This window comes from Rhinichthys klamathensis, unplaced genomic scaffold, assembly GCF_029890125.1.
Source record: "Rhinichthys klamathensis goyatoka isolate OS25496 unplaced genomic scaffold, OSU_Roscu_1.1 h1tg000657l_1, whole genome shotgun sequence".
In the NCBI taxonomy this organism is placed as follows: Eukaryota; Metazoa; Chordata; class Actinopteri; order Cypriniformes; family Leuciscidae; genus Rhinichthys; species Rhinichthys klamathensis.
This window is the reverse complement of record NW_026607100.1, coordinates 626,562-642,284: the sequence shown is the minus strand read 5'-3', so window position 1 is coordinate 642,284 and position 15,723 is coordinate 626,562. Positions and strand designations below refer to the sequence as shown.

Here is a 15,723-nt window from a genome sequence, read left to right as displayed (position 1 = left end):
CACATTTGAGCTTCTGCAAGAACCAATGAGGTTCATTCTCGTGTTATGCAGCACATTTGAGTTTCTGCAAGAACCAGTGAGGTTCATTCTCGTGTTACGCAGCACATTTGAGCTCCTGCAAGAACCAATGAGGTCCATTCTCGTGTTATGCAGCACGTTTGAGCTTCTGTAAGAACCAATGAGGTTCATTCTCGTGTTATGCAGCACGTTTGAGCTCCTGCAAGAACCAATGAGGTTCATTCTCGTGTTACGCAGCACGTTTGAGCTTCTGCAAGAACCAGTGAGGTTCATTCTCGTGTTACGCAGCACGTTTGAGCTTCTGCAAGAACCAATGGGGTTCAGTCTTGTGTTACGCAGCACGTTTGAGCTTCTGCAAGAACCAATGAGGTTCAGTCTCGTGTTACGCAGCACGTTTGAGCTTCTGCAAGAACCAATGAGGTTCATTCTCGTGTTACGCAGCACGTTTAAGCTTCAGCAAGAACCAATGAGGTTTATACTCGTGTTACGCAGCACGTTTGAGCTTCTGCAAGAACCAATGGGGTTTAGTCTCGTGTTACGCAGCACGTTTGAGCTTCTGCAAGAACCAATGAGGTTCATTCTCGTGTTACGCAGCACGTTTGAGCTCCTGCAAGAACCAATGAGGTTCATTCTTGTGTTACGCAGCACGTTTGAGCTTCTGCAAGAACCAATGGGGTTCAGTCTCGTGTTACGCAGCACGTTTGAGCTTCTGCAAGAACCAATGAGGTTTATACTCGTGTTACGCAGCACGTTTGAGCTCCTGCAAGAACCAATGAGGTTCATTCTTGTGTTACGCAGCACGTTTGAGCTTCTGCAAGAACCAATGAGGTTCATTCTTGTGTTACGCAGCACGTTTGAGCTTCTGCAAGAACCAATGAGGTTCATTCTCGTGTTACGCAGCACGTTTGAGCTCCTGCAAGAACCAATGAGGTTCATTCTTGTGTTACGCAGCACGTTTGAGCTTCTGCAAGAACCAATGGGGTTCAGTCTCGTGTTACGCAGCACGTTTGAGCTTCTGCAAGAACCAATGAGGTTTATACTCGTGTTACGCATCACGTTTGAGCTTCTGCAAGAACCAATGGGGTTCAGTCTCGTGTTACGCAGCACGTTTGAGCTTCTGCAAGAACCAATGAGGTTTATACTCGTGTTACGCAGCACGTTTGAGCTTCTGCAAGAACCAATGGGGTTCATTCTCGTGTTACGCAGCACGTTTGAGCTTCTGCAAGAACCAGTGAGGTTCATTCTCGTGTTACGCAGCACGTTTGAGCTTCTGCAAGAACCAATGGGGTTCAGTCTTGTGTTACGCAGCACGTTTGAGCTTCTGCAAGAACCAATGAGGTTCAGTCTCGTGTTACGCAGCACGTTTGAGCTTCTGCAAGAACCAATGAGGTTCATTCTCGTGTTACGCAGCACGTTTAAGCTTCAGCAAGAACCAATGAGGTTTATACTCGTGTTACGCAGCACGTTTGAGCTTCTGCAAGAACCAATGGGGTTTAGTCTCGTGTTACGCAGCACGTTTGAGCTTCTGCAAGAACCAATGGGGTTCAGTCTCGTGTTACGCAGCACGTTTGAGCTCCTGCAAGAACCAATGAGGTTCATTCTTGTGTTACGCAGCACGTTTGAGCTTCTGCAAGAACCAATGAGGTTCATTCTTGTGTTACGCAGCACGTTTGAGCTTCTGCAAGAACCAATGAGGTTCATTCTCGTGTTACGCAGCACGTTTGAGCTCCTGCAAGAACCAATGAGGTTCATTCTTGTGTTACGCAGCACGTTTGAGCTTCTGCAAGAACCAATGGGGTTCAGTCTCGTGTTACGCAGCACGTTTGAGCTTCTGCAAGAACCAATGAGGTTTATACTCGTGTTACGCATCACGTTTGAGCTTCTGCAAGAACCAATGGGGTTCAGTCTCGTGTTACGCAGCACGTTTGAGCTTCTGCAAGAACCAATGAGGTTTATACTCGTGTTACGCAGCACGTTTGAGCTTCTGCAAGAACCAATGGGGTTCAGTCTCGTGTTACGCAGCACGTTTGAGCTTTTGCAAGAACCTATGAGTATGCAGCACGTTTGAGCTTCTGCAAGAACCAATGAGGTTCATTCTCGTGTTACGCAGCACGTTTGATCTTCTGCAAGAACCAATGAGGTTTATACTCGTGTTACGCAGCACGTTTGAGCTTCTGCAAGAACCAATGGGGTTCAGTCTCGTGTTACGCAGCACGTTTGAGCTTTTGCAAGAACCAATGAGTATGCAGCACGTTTGAGCTCCTGCAAGAACCAATGAGGTTCATTCTTGTGTTACGCAGCACGTTTGATCTTCTGCAAGAACCAATGAGGTTTATACTCGTGTTACGCAGCACGTTTGAGCTTCTGCAAGAACCAATGGGGTTCAGTCTCGTGTTACGCAGCACGTTTGAGCTTCTGCAAGAACCAATGGGGTTCAGTCTCGTGTTACGCAGCACGTTTGAGCTTCTGCAAGAACCAATGAGGTTTATACTCGTGTTACGCAGCACGTTTGAGCTTCTGCAAGAACCAATGGGGTTCAGTCTCGTGTTACGCAGCACGTTTGAGCTTCTGCAAGAACCAATGAGGTTTATACTCGTGTTACGCAGCACGTTTGAGCTTCTGCAAGAACCAATGAGGTTCATTCTCGTGTTACGCAGCACGTTTGAGCTCCTGCAAGAACCAATGAGGTTCATTCTTGTGTTACGCAGCACGTTTGAGCTTCTGCAAGAACCAATGAGGTTTATACTCGTGTTACGCAGCACGTTTGAGCTTCTGCAAGAACCAATGGGGTTCAGTCTCGTGTTACGCAGCACGTTTGAGCTTCTGCAAGAACCAATGAGGTTTATACTCGTGTTACGCAGCACGTTTGAGCTTCTGCAAGAACCAATGGGGTTCAGTCTCGTGTTACGCAGCACGTTTGAGCTTCTGCAAGAACCAATGAGGTTCATTCACGTGTTACGCAGCACATTTGAGCTTCTGCAAGAACCAATGGGGTTCAGTCTCGTGTTACGCAGCACGTTTGAGCTTCTGCAAGAACCAATGGGGTTCAGTCTCGTGTTACGCAGCACGTTTGAGCTTCTGCAAGAACCAGTGAGGTTCATTCTCGTGTTATGCAGCACATTTGAGCTTCTGCAAGAACCAATGGGGTTCAGTCTCATGTTACGCAGCACGTTTGAGCTTCTGCAAGAACCAATGGGGTTCAGTCTCGTGTTACGCAGCACGTTTGAGCTTCTGCAAGAACCAGTGAGGTTCATTCTCGTGTTACGCAGCACATTTGAGCCTTTGCAAGAACCAATGGGGTTCAGTCTCGTGTTACGCAGCACGTTTGAGCTCCTGCAAGAACCAATGAGGTCCATTCTTGTGTTACGCAGCACGTTTGAGCCTTTGCAAGAACCAATGGGGTTCAGTCTCGTGTTACGCAGCACGTTTGAGCTTCTGCAAGAACCAGTGAGGTTCATTCTCGTGTTATGCAGCACATTTGAGCTTCTGCAAGAACCAATGAGGTTCATTCTCGTGTTATGCAGCACATTTAAGCTTCTGCAAGAACCAATGGGGTTCAGTGTCGTGTTACGCAGCACGTTTGAGCTCCTGCAAGAACCAATGAGGTCCATTCTTGTGTTACGCAGCACGTTTGAGCCTTTGCAAGAACCAATGGGGTTCAGTCTCGTGTTACGCAGCACGTTTGAGCTTCTGCAAGAACCAATGAGGTTCATTCACGTGTTACGCAGCACGTTTGAGCTTCTGCAAGAACCAATGAGGTTCATTCACGTGTTACGCAGCACGTTTGAGCTCCTGCAAGAACCAATGAGGTCCATTCTTGTGTTACGCAGCACATTTGAGCTTCTGCAAGAACCAATGGGGTTCAGTCTCGTGTTACGCAGCACGTTTGAGCTCCTGCAAGAACCAATGAGGTCCATTCTTGTGTTACGCAGCACGTTTGAGCTTCTGCAAGAACCAATGGGGTTCAGTCTCGTGTTACGCAGCACATTTGAGCTTCTGCAAGAACCAATGAGGTTCATTCTCGTGTTATCCAGCACATTTGAGCTTCTGCAAGAACCAATGGGGTTCAGTCTCGTGTTACGCAGCACGTTTAAGCTTCTGCAAGAACCAATGGGGTTCATTCTCGTGTTACGCAGCACGTTTGAGCTTCTGCAAGAACCAATGAGGTCCATTCTTGTGTTACGCAGCACGTTTGAGCTTCTGCAAGAACCAATGGGGTTCATTCTCGTGTTACGCAGCACGTTTGAGCTTCTGCAAGAACCAATGAGGTCCATTCTTGTGTTACGCAGCACGTTTGAGCTTCTGCAAGAACCAATGGGGTTCAGTCTCGTGTTACGCAGCACGTTTGAGCTCCTGCAAGAACCAATGAGGTTCATTCTTGTGTTACGCAGCACGTTTGAGCTTCTGCAAGAACCAATGAGGTTCAGTCTTGTGTTACGCAGCACGTTTGAGCTTCTGCAAGAACCAATGAGGTCCATTCTTGTGTTACGCAGCACGTTTGAGCGTCTGCAAGAACCAATGGGGTTCAGTCTCTTGTTACGCAGCACGTTTGAGCTTCTGCAAGAACCAATGAGGTTCATTCTCGTGTTACGCAGCACGTTTGAGCTTCTGCAAGAAACAATGAGGTTCATTCTCGTGTTACGCAGCACGTTTGAGCTTCTGCAAGAAACAATGAGGTTCATTCTCGTGTTACGCAGCACGTTTGAGCTTCTGCAAGAACCAATGAGGTTCATTCTCGTGTTACGCAGCACGTTTGAGCTTCTGCAAGAACCAATGAGGTCCATTCTTGTGTTACGCAGCACGTTTGAGCTTCTGCAAGAACCAATGAGGTTCATTCTCGTGTTACGCAGCACGTTTGAGCTTTTGCAAGAAACAATGGGGTTCAGTCTCGTGTTACGCAGCGCATTTGAGCTTCTGCAAGAACTAATGAGAATTTATTGAAGGTAGTAGTGTAGCACGATTCTTCAGCAGCGATGTCAGCGTGGCGGCCTTCAGAAAATCTTAACACAAAGTTATGTCTGTGTGGCAGAACTTTATACATGAAGACAAAAGGGCTACATACAATAGAAAACTGTTAGGACCTCCCACAGGAGAATGATCTACACTGCAATCTACTCTGAGCAATGTTGCTTCTTTGTCATTCACACCCATCAGTTTCTATGGGCCATACGTCTGTATGGGCCATTTGGTTCACACCTTTACAGACACAGATAGAGTTGATTGCATCTGAGGCACAGTGACAATGTAAATGCATCTGAGTAAAGATGACTAAAAATACATATAATCTTTAAAGGATCATTCTCGTGTGTTACGCAGCAAGTTTGAGCTTCTGCAAGAACTAATGAGGATCAATCTCGTGTGTTAGGAGGTTTTACGCAAGAACCTCAAGCTGAACTTTTTGAAGCGTCAAAGTTGTAGTTGCGTAGCTGTCTATGGAGGGACAGAAAGCTCTAAGATTTAATAGAAAAGATCTTCGTTTGTGTTCCGAAGATGAAGGAAAGTCTTACGGGTTTGGAACGACATGAGGATGACTAAATAATGACATCATTTTTGGGTGAACTATCCCTTTAACAACTTGGCCAAATAACAACCAAATCTTTTTTCACTTGTTCCCAGTCATGTACACTATCTGCCAACTACCCAAACATCGCTTTGGTACCGTTTTAGGTTTCAACTATCTTCAGATATTTGAATGAATGACTTTATTAAAAGTTTTAGTAAAGCAGAATACAGAAGTAGAGACAAAAGAGAAAGATATTTGAGACAGTATTCGCCCAGAAATAGTACACCCAAATCGAATGTTTTTCCTTTGTCCACCTTAATGTCACATAAAACATCTAGCTTAATACATAGAAATTCTCATTAAAATCTAATCAAATCTCTTGAAATGCAACAGCCAGTAAAGATATCCCAGGCTCCTTGGCATCCTATGAATCAAGCACAACAATTACCAGACAAGTCTATGGTGGTGGATGGATATACATCTGTAGAATTACATTTAATCATGTAGAATCACATATCACTGTAGAATTCTGTCTTCTTCCTCTCTTTTTTTAGCAACTTTGGTGAATGTTCCCTTGCTGACAGTGATTGAATTGATTCTCCAGTTCTTTAATAAAAATCTCTCTTGGTGCAGGAGGCACAACAAGCTGAACATTCACAAAAGCTTCATAATGGATCTGGCACAGAGGAACATCTTGGTGATGACACAACAGTAATACCCAATTGAATTTCTTTCAGTCTTTGGTTTATATATATTTAACCGAAATTCACTTCCAGTGCACTTCCAGACACACGTCTTTATTGTATGCCCTTCGTCTGCTTTATGATTCTGCTAAGTTTTTGTTCACCAGTCTATCACAACCGACACTCTCAGAAAAAAGGGACACTTTGTACTTTATTTACCCCTAAAGGGTGCATATTAGTACCTTAAAGGTACATATTAGTACCTAAAATGTACATATTGGTGCCTAGATGGTATATATAAGAACCTTTTGAAAGGGTACCATCCCAGTGACAACGTTTGTACTATTTATTTTTTTTCTGAGAGTGTAACTTAACACCATGTTCGGATAAGTATACTACTCATACTACTTCAGCAGTATGTAGACTGTTCAGGGTACATTTGCAAGAAGTTCCTGCATGGCTAACATTTGTATGGACCCTTTTCACATTTCCGGGGTTCTTAGAAGCGGCAGAATTCACAGTTGTGTAAATGTTTATAGTGTTGAACGGGAGATGACAGCTAATATATTTTTTGTATTTGCATCTGCTCTAAAGGCAAAATAAAGATTCTGTGATAGCGATTCTACGACTTTACAAAAGAGGGAAAAAATATAGAGAGATTGATTACATTGGTGAGAAGAGAGAAAGGTGTTACAGTTTTTTTCAGTCGCTTTGGTGCATTTCTCACATCACTATTTACATTTGCACAACAGTTAGTTTAACCTCCACAACATTTAGTCATTTGTGCACATCATAGTAGCAGTTTCTCCTTCCTTCCAACAAATTGCAAATGCTTTTGGACATGCATCAATTGCTTTCATACAACTCTCTGCTGTTTTATAACGTTATCATTTGCTTATGTCATGTCAGTCAAAATTAACTATACTTGTGAATGCTGAATAGTCATTCCATATAAAATGAATAGTCCTCATTTCATTGCTTGAGTCATCACATACAAAAATTTTGAACTAGTTGTCAAAATCTGTCAAGCAAATGTGACATTTTTTTTAAATCTTTTTTTTTTAATATATTTGTTTATCCTAAATCGAACAATTTCTCTCAGGTGAACCTCAGCTTTCACTGATGAGAAGTGATGTGCATGCATGATTTACAGTACTATGTATGGTGTATGTTCAGTTCCTATATGTACTGCAATATTGTTTACAGTTGTGCACAGCTCTACCCAAAGGGAGTTTGTTTGTTGTAAATAAGGGTGTATTTTTTCTTTTGCACAATGCTGTGAACAAATTAGAATTGCAAAGAGCATATGCAGTAAAAATGTGAAACATACATATTTGGTGTCTTGTACTCAGTTACCTCACTAAATAATGTGTAACTTTACTGTAGTTTTCAAATGGCTGTGCAAATAGTATATAGTGCTGTCTTGAGCATTGAGCATTTTCAGGTAGTGTCACCAAGATCTGACTTTTTTGCATTGGAAAACATTTACAGAGTAAACTGTCATAATGAAAACATGACAAAGCCATTTGACTATCTTGTTCATAAACAGTGGTGTCAGCACTTTTCATCTTGATGACACTGACATTTTCATTGACATGCATACTTGCTTTTGAGGAATGAGCTATCCATTTTGAGCAAGTGACACGCTTGCCTTTTGCAGGTTATCAACTAGGTTTTGCAGTTTGTACTAATTGTTTTGAGAACTGCATTAACTGTTGTGCAAATGTAAATAGTGATGTGAGAAATGCACCAAAGCGACAGAGAAAAACTGTAAATTAGCCGTCACTCCCTCACCCTCGCAGCAGTGTTAATTCATATTTTGTCATTTAGTGTAAAGGTTATATAACACAAAGTATAGCGTTATAAATGTGTATTCAATTTGTTTACATTGAAAATATGAAAGGGGTCATGAACTGAGAAATCACATTGATCTTTTGACATGTAAGAGATCATTGTACAGTGATAGTATGCCATTCCAAACATAGTCACATATAAACATTTACACATTTCCGCATGCTGTTCCTCTTAATCCATTGCATTTTTGTAGAGTTATTCATCACATTTAATCAGGCATGCTTTCTCACTTTTTCGAATACTTCAGTCAAAAGAACTGCAATTTTAATTACTTAATGCAGAATTTTTGTTTGTTTATTTCTGATTGACAATAATTTCAAAGTTACATAGATATGACTATGCAATTACAACCCTATGTAATTACAAGTACTTACAAACTATGTAATTACAACTCTATGTACTCTATGTGTTTGTTTGAGGAAAATGTTTTTTTTCCAACGTTGTTGTCATGAAGTTGAAGGAGAGAACCCAAACGCAGACGATATGCAGACACTCAAGGTTTATTACGACACAAAATAGAAAACAAAACCCACGAGGGGGCAAAACAGGACTGGAAATAGTATACCTTGACTAAGACAAGATGACAAATTAAGACTCTGACTTGACAGGAAACAAACAACAAAACAAGCTCACAATTCTCATTAAACTGGATACAGATGAAACACTCACAGAGATTAACACGCAATGTTTGACAATGTACCGACACAGGACAGCAAACACAAGGGGATTAAATAGGGAGACACTAATGACAAAGACAGGTGAAGCTGACTAGACAAGGACAGGTGAAACTGACTAGACAAGGACAGGTGAAACTGACTAGACAAGGACAGGTGAAACTGACTAGACAAGGACAGGTGAAACTTGACTAGACAATAATGACGAGACAAGGATAACAAGGGGGCGGGGTGACGTAACGAGACAACACAAGCACATGGCTCAAAACACAAGACCATGTGCTTGCACACAAAACATGATTCTGTCATGATCCTGCCTCAAGACTAGAGAAAATCAAGGACACGAGGGCAGAATCATGACAGTTGTCTTGGAAAAATATAGATGTGCTTTTGAGGATTTTTCAACATTTCAAACTTTTATGTTCATTTTGTTTGGCAACATTGTCTAACAAACAAATCCTCTTTTCTTTCTTAGTACTGTTTCTCAAATCCCATTGGCGATTGTTCTTCCGAAAACCCAGTTCATTTACTCATGCCTGTTTTCACCCTGAGGGACCTGTTGTAAAACTACCCATGATCCCGTGGTGCCTTTTGTCAGTGCCTTTGTCAGTCCTTCAGTGTCATAACAGTTTTAATTTCCCCTTTCCTGGGATGCTTTGTTTGTTCTTCTAGAAGAAGGAAATCAAGGAGGCTGAGCAGAACGGAGACGCACACACAGCAGAGCTGGAGGACCCGGGCGAGAATGTAGAGACGGACGCTCAACAAGAGGATGAGGAAGAGGAGGAACCCGCAGAAGAAGATGAAGAGAGTGTAACTGACTGATAAAAACTCCTAATTAACCCTCATTCCTCCTCAAACATCTTCTGCTCTCCCATGGCTGCTCATTCTTCTTTCAAATAATCCATAATGCCTTCATCTATTAACCTCAAGGTTTTGTTTTTTCATGCAGGTTCTGTAATCTCTCCTATGCAACTGAAATAAACATCTAATGTCCTGCTTCACCATCTCCTCTCTTCTAGTTTGATTCCTTACTAGGGCTTTTCTTGTTGACAACGTGACTATTGTGTAGTAAATATGTTTTTCTGCCTCATGTTATTTGCTCATTTTTTGTATTTGTTGACTTTGTTTTTAGAGAAAGGCAGCTGAGGAGGAAGAGCAGGTAAGAAAAAAGCTCTTAAACAATTCTGCATGGCTTAATCATTGTAGACGGACAGTTAGATGATAGACAGACAGACATATAGATAGATAGATAGATAGATAGATAGATAGATAGATAGATAGATAGATAGATAGATAGATAGATAGATAGATAGATAGATAGATAGATAGATAGACCGATGTATAGATAGATAGGCAGACAGACAGATAGATAGATAGATAGATAGATAGATAGATAGATAGATAGATAGATAGATAGATAGATAGACAGACATATAGATGGATAGATAGGCAGGCAGACAGATAGATAGATAGATAGATAGATAGATAGATAGATAGATAGATAGATAGATAGATAGATAGATAGATAGATAGATAGATAGATAGATAGATAGATTGATAGATAGATAGACCGATGTATAGATAGATAGGCAGACAGACATATAGATAGATAGATAGACAGACAGACCTATAGATAGATAGATAGATAGACAGACAGACAAATAAATAGACAGACAGACAGACATATAGATGGATAGATAGATAGGCAGACAGACAGATAGATAGATAGATAGATAGATAGATAGGCAGACAGACAGATAGATAGATAGACAGACAGACAGACAGACCTATAGATAGATAGATAGACAGACAGACCTATAGATAGATAGACAGACAGACAGACAGATAAATAGACAGACAGACAGATAAATAGACAGACAGACAGACCTATAGATAGATAGACAGACAGATAGATAGATAGATAGATAGATAGATAGGCAGACAGACAGACAGACAGATAGATAGATAGACAGACAGATAGATAGACAGACAGACAGACAGACAGATAGATAGACAGACAGATAGATAGATAGATAGGCAGACAGACAGACAGACAGATAGATAGATAGATAGATAGATAGATAGATAGATAGATAGATAGATAGATAGATAGACAGACAGACATATAGATGGATAGATAGGCAGGCAGACAGATAGATAGATAGATAGATAGATAGATAGATAGATAGATAGATAGATAGATAGATAGATAGATAGATAGATTGATAGATTGATAGATAGATAGGCAGACAGACAGACAGACAGATAGATAGATAGATAGATAGATAGATAGATAGATAGATAGATAGACAGACAGACAGACCTATAGATAGATAGATAGATAGACAGACAGACAGATAAATAGACAGACAGACAGACATATAGATGGATAGATAGATAGGCAGACAGACAGATAGATAGATAGATAGATAGATAGATAGATAGATAGATAGATAGATAGATAGATAGATAGGCAGACAGACAGATAGATAGATAGACAGACAGACAGACAGACCTATAGATAGATAGAGAGATAGACAGACAGACAGACAGACCTATAGATAGATAGACAGACAGACAGACAGATAAATAGACAGACAGACAGACCTATAGATAGATAGACAGACAGATAGATAGATAGATAGATAGATAGATAGATAGATAGATAGATAGATAGATAGGCAGACAGACAGACAGACAGACAGACAGACAGATAGATAGATAGATAGACAGACAGACAGACAGACAGACAGATAGATAGACAGACAGACAGATAGATAGATAGATAGGCAGACAGACAGACAGACAGACAGACAGATAGATAGATAGATAGATAGATAGATAGATAGATAGATAGACAGACAGACAGACAGACATATAGATGGATAGATAGGCAGGCAGACAGATAGATAGACAGATAGATAGATAGATAGATAGATAGATAGATAGATAGATAGATTGATAGATAGATAGACCGATATATAGATAGATAGGCAGACAGACATATAGATAGATAGATAGACAGACAGACCTATAGATAGATAGATAGATAGATAGATAGGCAGGCAGACAAACAGAAAGACAGACAGATAGATGGATAGATAGATAGATAGATAGATAGATAGATAGATAGATAGATAGATAGATAGATAGATAGATAGATAGATAGATAGATAGATAGATAGACAGACAGACAGATAAATAGACAGACAGACAGACATATAGATGGATAGATAGATAGATAGATAGATAGATAGGCAGACAGACAGATAGATAGATAGATAGATAGATAGATAGATAGATAGATAGATAGGCAGACAGACAGATAGATAGATAGACAGACAGACAGACAGACAGACAGACCTATAGATAGATAGATAGATAGATAGATAGATAGACAGACAGACAGACAGACAGATAAATAGACAGACAGACAGACAGATAAATAGACAGACAGACAGACCTATAGATAGATAGACAGACAGATAGATAGATAGATAGATAGATAGATAGATAGATAGGCAGACAGACAGACAGACAGACAGACAGATAGATAGATAGACAGACAGACAGACAGACAGACAGACAGATAGATAGATAGATAGATAGATAGACAGATAGACAGACAGACAGATAGATAGATAGATAGATAGATAGATAGATAGATAGATAGATAGATAGATAGATAGATAGATAGATAGATAGATAGATAGATAGATAGACAGACAGACAGACAGACAGATAAATAGACAGACAGACATATATAGATAGACAGACAGACAGACAGACAGACAGACAGACAGACAGACAGATAGATAGATAGACAGACAGACAGACAGACAGACAGACAGATAGATAGATAGATAGATAGATAGATAGACAGATAGACAGACAGATAGATAGATAGAAAGATAGATAGACAGATAGATAGACAGATAGATAGATAGATAGATAGACAGATAGATAGATAGACAGATAGACAGACAGATAGATAGATAGATAGATAGATAGACAGACAGACAGACAGACAGACAGACAGACAGACAGACAGACAGATAGATAGATAGATAGACAGACAGACAGACAGACAGACAGACAGATAGATAGATAGATAGATAGATAGATAGACAGACAGACAGACAGACAGACAGACAGACAGACAGATAGATAGATAGACAGACAGACAGACAGACAGACAGACAGATAGATAGATAGATAGATAGATAGACAGATAGACAGACAGATAGATAGATAGATAGATAGATAGATAGATAGATAGATAGATAGATAGATAGATAGATAGATAGATAGATAGATAGACAGACAGACAGATAAATAGACAGACAGACATATATAGATAGACAGACAGACAGACAGACAGACAGACAGATAGATAGATAGATAGATAGATAGATAGATAGATAGATAGATAGATAGATAGATAGATAGATAGATAGATTCTTTTAAATTTTAAGAATTACTATTAAAAGTAATTGTAATGGTACAAAAACCAAACAATGTTTAAACTTTATTGTTTAATAATTATTTATTCCTATTCTGAATGAATCTATTTTCTTCTTCTATGACCCACAGGAAGAAGGAGAAGAGGACAAGGTAAGACTGACATCTATTCTGGTTTAAATTTGACTCTAGCATGTTTCCTCAAATATTTCAATGACTAGATATTTCTCATTGTGAGAGTTTGTGTAGAGTGTGAAACATCTGTCTTATTACAGACATTTGTGCATGTATAATATGATTTTTCTTAAATTATTAAATGATTAATAAATTATGAACGATTTGGGAAAGTGTGGGAACCCTGTTTCCCCCCCATTATTTCTCATAAAAAACAGGTGAACAGGTTGATTAATACCTGCTCGTTTATTTATTCACAAAAATACAGAAAATATAAAAACGCTTGTCAAAAAGATAATTTAAGAAAGCTAACGTTCGCTATTCGCTGTTCCAGGTAGAGGACAACCATCTGGTCTCAGAGGTGATTCTTATTCTAGAACCAACAGATTCTAGATCTGCAACTCTATTCTCTCCCATTCATTTCTTCCTAACTCGCTGACAACATTTCCATTATTATTTTTAGTTCATTTTTGCATCCATGTGTTTTTGTGTGACTCTCATCTGCTCCTCAGTCATTTACTCACTTGGAAGGCGACTCGTTTGCTCGGGGTTTTGCCTGTCATTTTTTCTTCCCCCTTTTTCTTACAGGTGTCATGGATGCATTTTCTTTAAGTTCTCCACCAATATAACACATTTCTTCCCAAAAATGAAAAATTATTCCATATATAATACGATTTTGTTAACCGAATTAAGAAATAAATTAAGATTAACTGAATTAAAAATGATATTTTCCATATGGTTTCGCCCATAACAACTACATTATCCTAACCATCATAACTTATACTAAATTATATGCACTTTTCACCACATGAGGAATAAAGCATCTGAAGCGTCAAATATGGTTTGAATTTAAAATACATATTTCATTGAACAATTTAATGCTTAGAGGTCTCTTAATCTGACTATATCAACCTGACAAATTACAACAAATCAAGTCATTTTTTATGGGTTGGATCAAGTACAAATATGTCATTGAAATAACAATGCACACTTTTTTCTCGTTTATCGTAATTTCTGAAATAAAATTAAATATTAGATTAAAAAATTCCTGCTTTAATAAGCATTAAATACACAGTGAACACAAATATTTGGTAAAAAAGACTTTTTTTTAATCAATATAAGTATTGAAAGAAATCAGATGGCAGATCTGTTGTTCACTGACTGTCTAAAGCATATTGCACACATCCCTTCTTCTCTCTCCCTCCTGTTTCTTTTCAGGCAGAAGATGATTTGGTGTCTGAGGTAACTTGGGTTTGATGGGCGGTATATCTCTGTACTTGTAACTTGCGTTTTTCCCCCCTCATTTCGCAAGTGATTTTCCTCCTTCATTCTTCCTTTTAACCTCCTGTTTCACTTCCCTGTTCTAGCTGCCTCCTGTCAGTCTCTTCCTCCTCTCTCCATCTGTTTCTGCATGCGTCTCGTCAGCTTAAGCTCTCACATTCCTCTCATCTGATTCAGTCTGTTCTCCCCTCTAGGAGGAAGAAGAACTGCGAGAGCTTGAGGTAGATTGATACATGTTTTTTCCCCCACTTTTTGTCTCTATTTTCCTTCTCTTTCTCTTTTTCTTTCCTCTCTTTTCTTTCTTCTAACTGCACTTGATATCTGTTCTCTAGCACTTGGACCAAATTTAACATACAATACTTCCATACCAGATACATAAGTGATTCACTGAAGTCCCTCAATGAATATTATATACCACATGACATACATTTAGCTTATTTAGTTTGGAAGTTAGTGTCTAAAAGGCATCAGTGCATCACAACGCATTGACCTTAGAATGACAATTTAATGTATTAATAATGAAATGTAAGAATTAATTCTTATTCTTATTCTGTATAAATGGTTAAAGGGGTGGTTCAGGATTTTGGACATCGGGCCTCATTTCCAAGTTAGCCTTAGTGTTTAGTTATTTATCAGTGGAGACAGTTTTCAAAAATTTTCATCCAGTCGTTCCAGTTGCATAGTTCGCCGGTGCTAGGCTAGCGCGAGTCAATGGTAACTACTAGCCTGCCATTAAAACAGTTTTACCCACTCCATAGGACACCAAAAGCAAATAAATTATAACGCCAGACTATCAATGTAAATGACTGTTGAGAGAATAATGTTAGAAATCAAACTACCCTTTCATCGCATTGCAATAGTTGTACTTTGTTCCCTGTATTAGCAGTCTACAGCAGCGGCGGAGTGATATTAAGTTACCTAGGCAACCGAGAGAGGCAGTGAGAGAAAGAGAGAGAGGTAGAGAGAGCTAGTGCAGGTAGTCCCGACTGTAGTGCGCTTCGGTTCTGTTTACTTTTCGGCGCAGCGCTACTAACCGGAGCAAAGTAAAATTCCGCCGCTGCTGAGAAACTAGTTC

The 15,723-nt window shown here is 39.6% G+C and overlaps 1 protein-coding gene across 14 annotated transcripts in view; it reads left to right on the top strand.

Annotated features, from left to right (window-relative positions):
• Nucleotides 1-15,723, top strand: part of sh3bgr (SH3 domain binding glutamate-rich protein) — a 45,053-nt gene that overhangs the window by 13,614 nt on the left and 15,716 nt on the right. The window contains exons 4-10 of one of the 14 annotated variants that reach the window (XM_056241604.1): nucleotides 6,155-6,232; nucleotides 9,405-9,542; nucleotides 9,865-9,891; nucleotides 13,326-13,346; nucleotides 13,702-13,728; nucleotides 14,586-14,609; nucleotides 14,843-14,869. In XM_056241604.1, the coding sequence (XP_056097579.1) occupies nucleotides 6,155-6,232; nucleotides 9,405-9,542; nucleotides 9,865-9,891; nucleotides 13,326-13,346; nucleotides 13,702-13,728; nucleotides 14,586-14,609; nucleotides 14,843-14,869 (342 nt within the window). The remainder of the gene's footprint in view (nucleotides 1-6,154; nucleotides 6,233-9,404; nucleotides 9,543-9,864; nucleotides 9,892-13,325; nucleotides 13,347-13,701; nucleotides 13,729-14,585; nucleotides 14,610-14,842; nucleotides 14,870-15,723) is intronic. The other 13 variants (XM_056241610.1, XM_056241611.1, XM_056241605.1 and 10 more) reach the window with 13 other exon arrangements.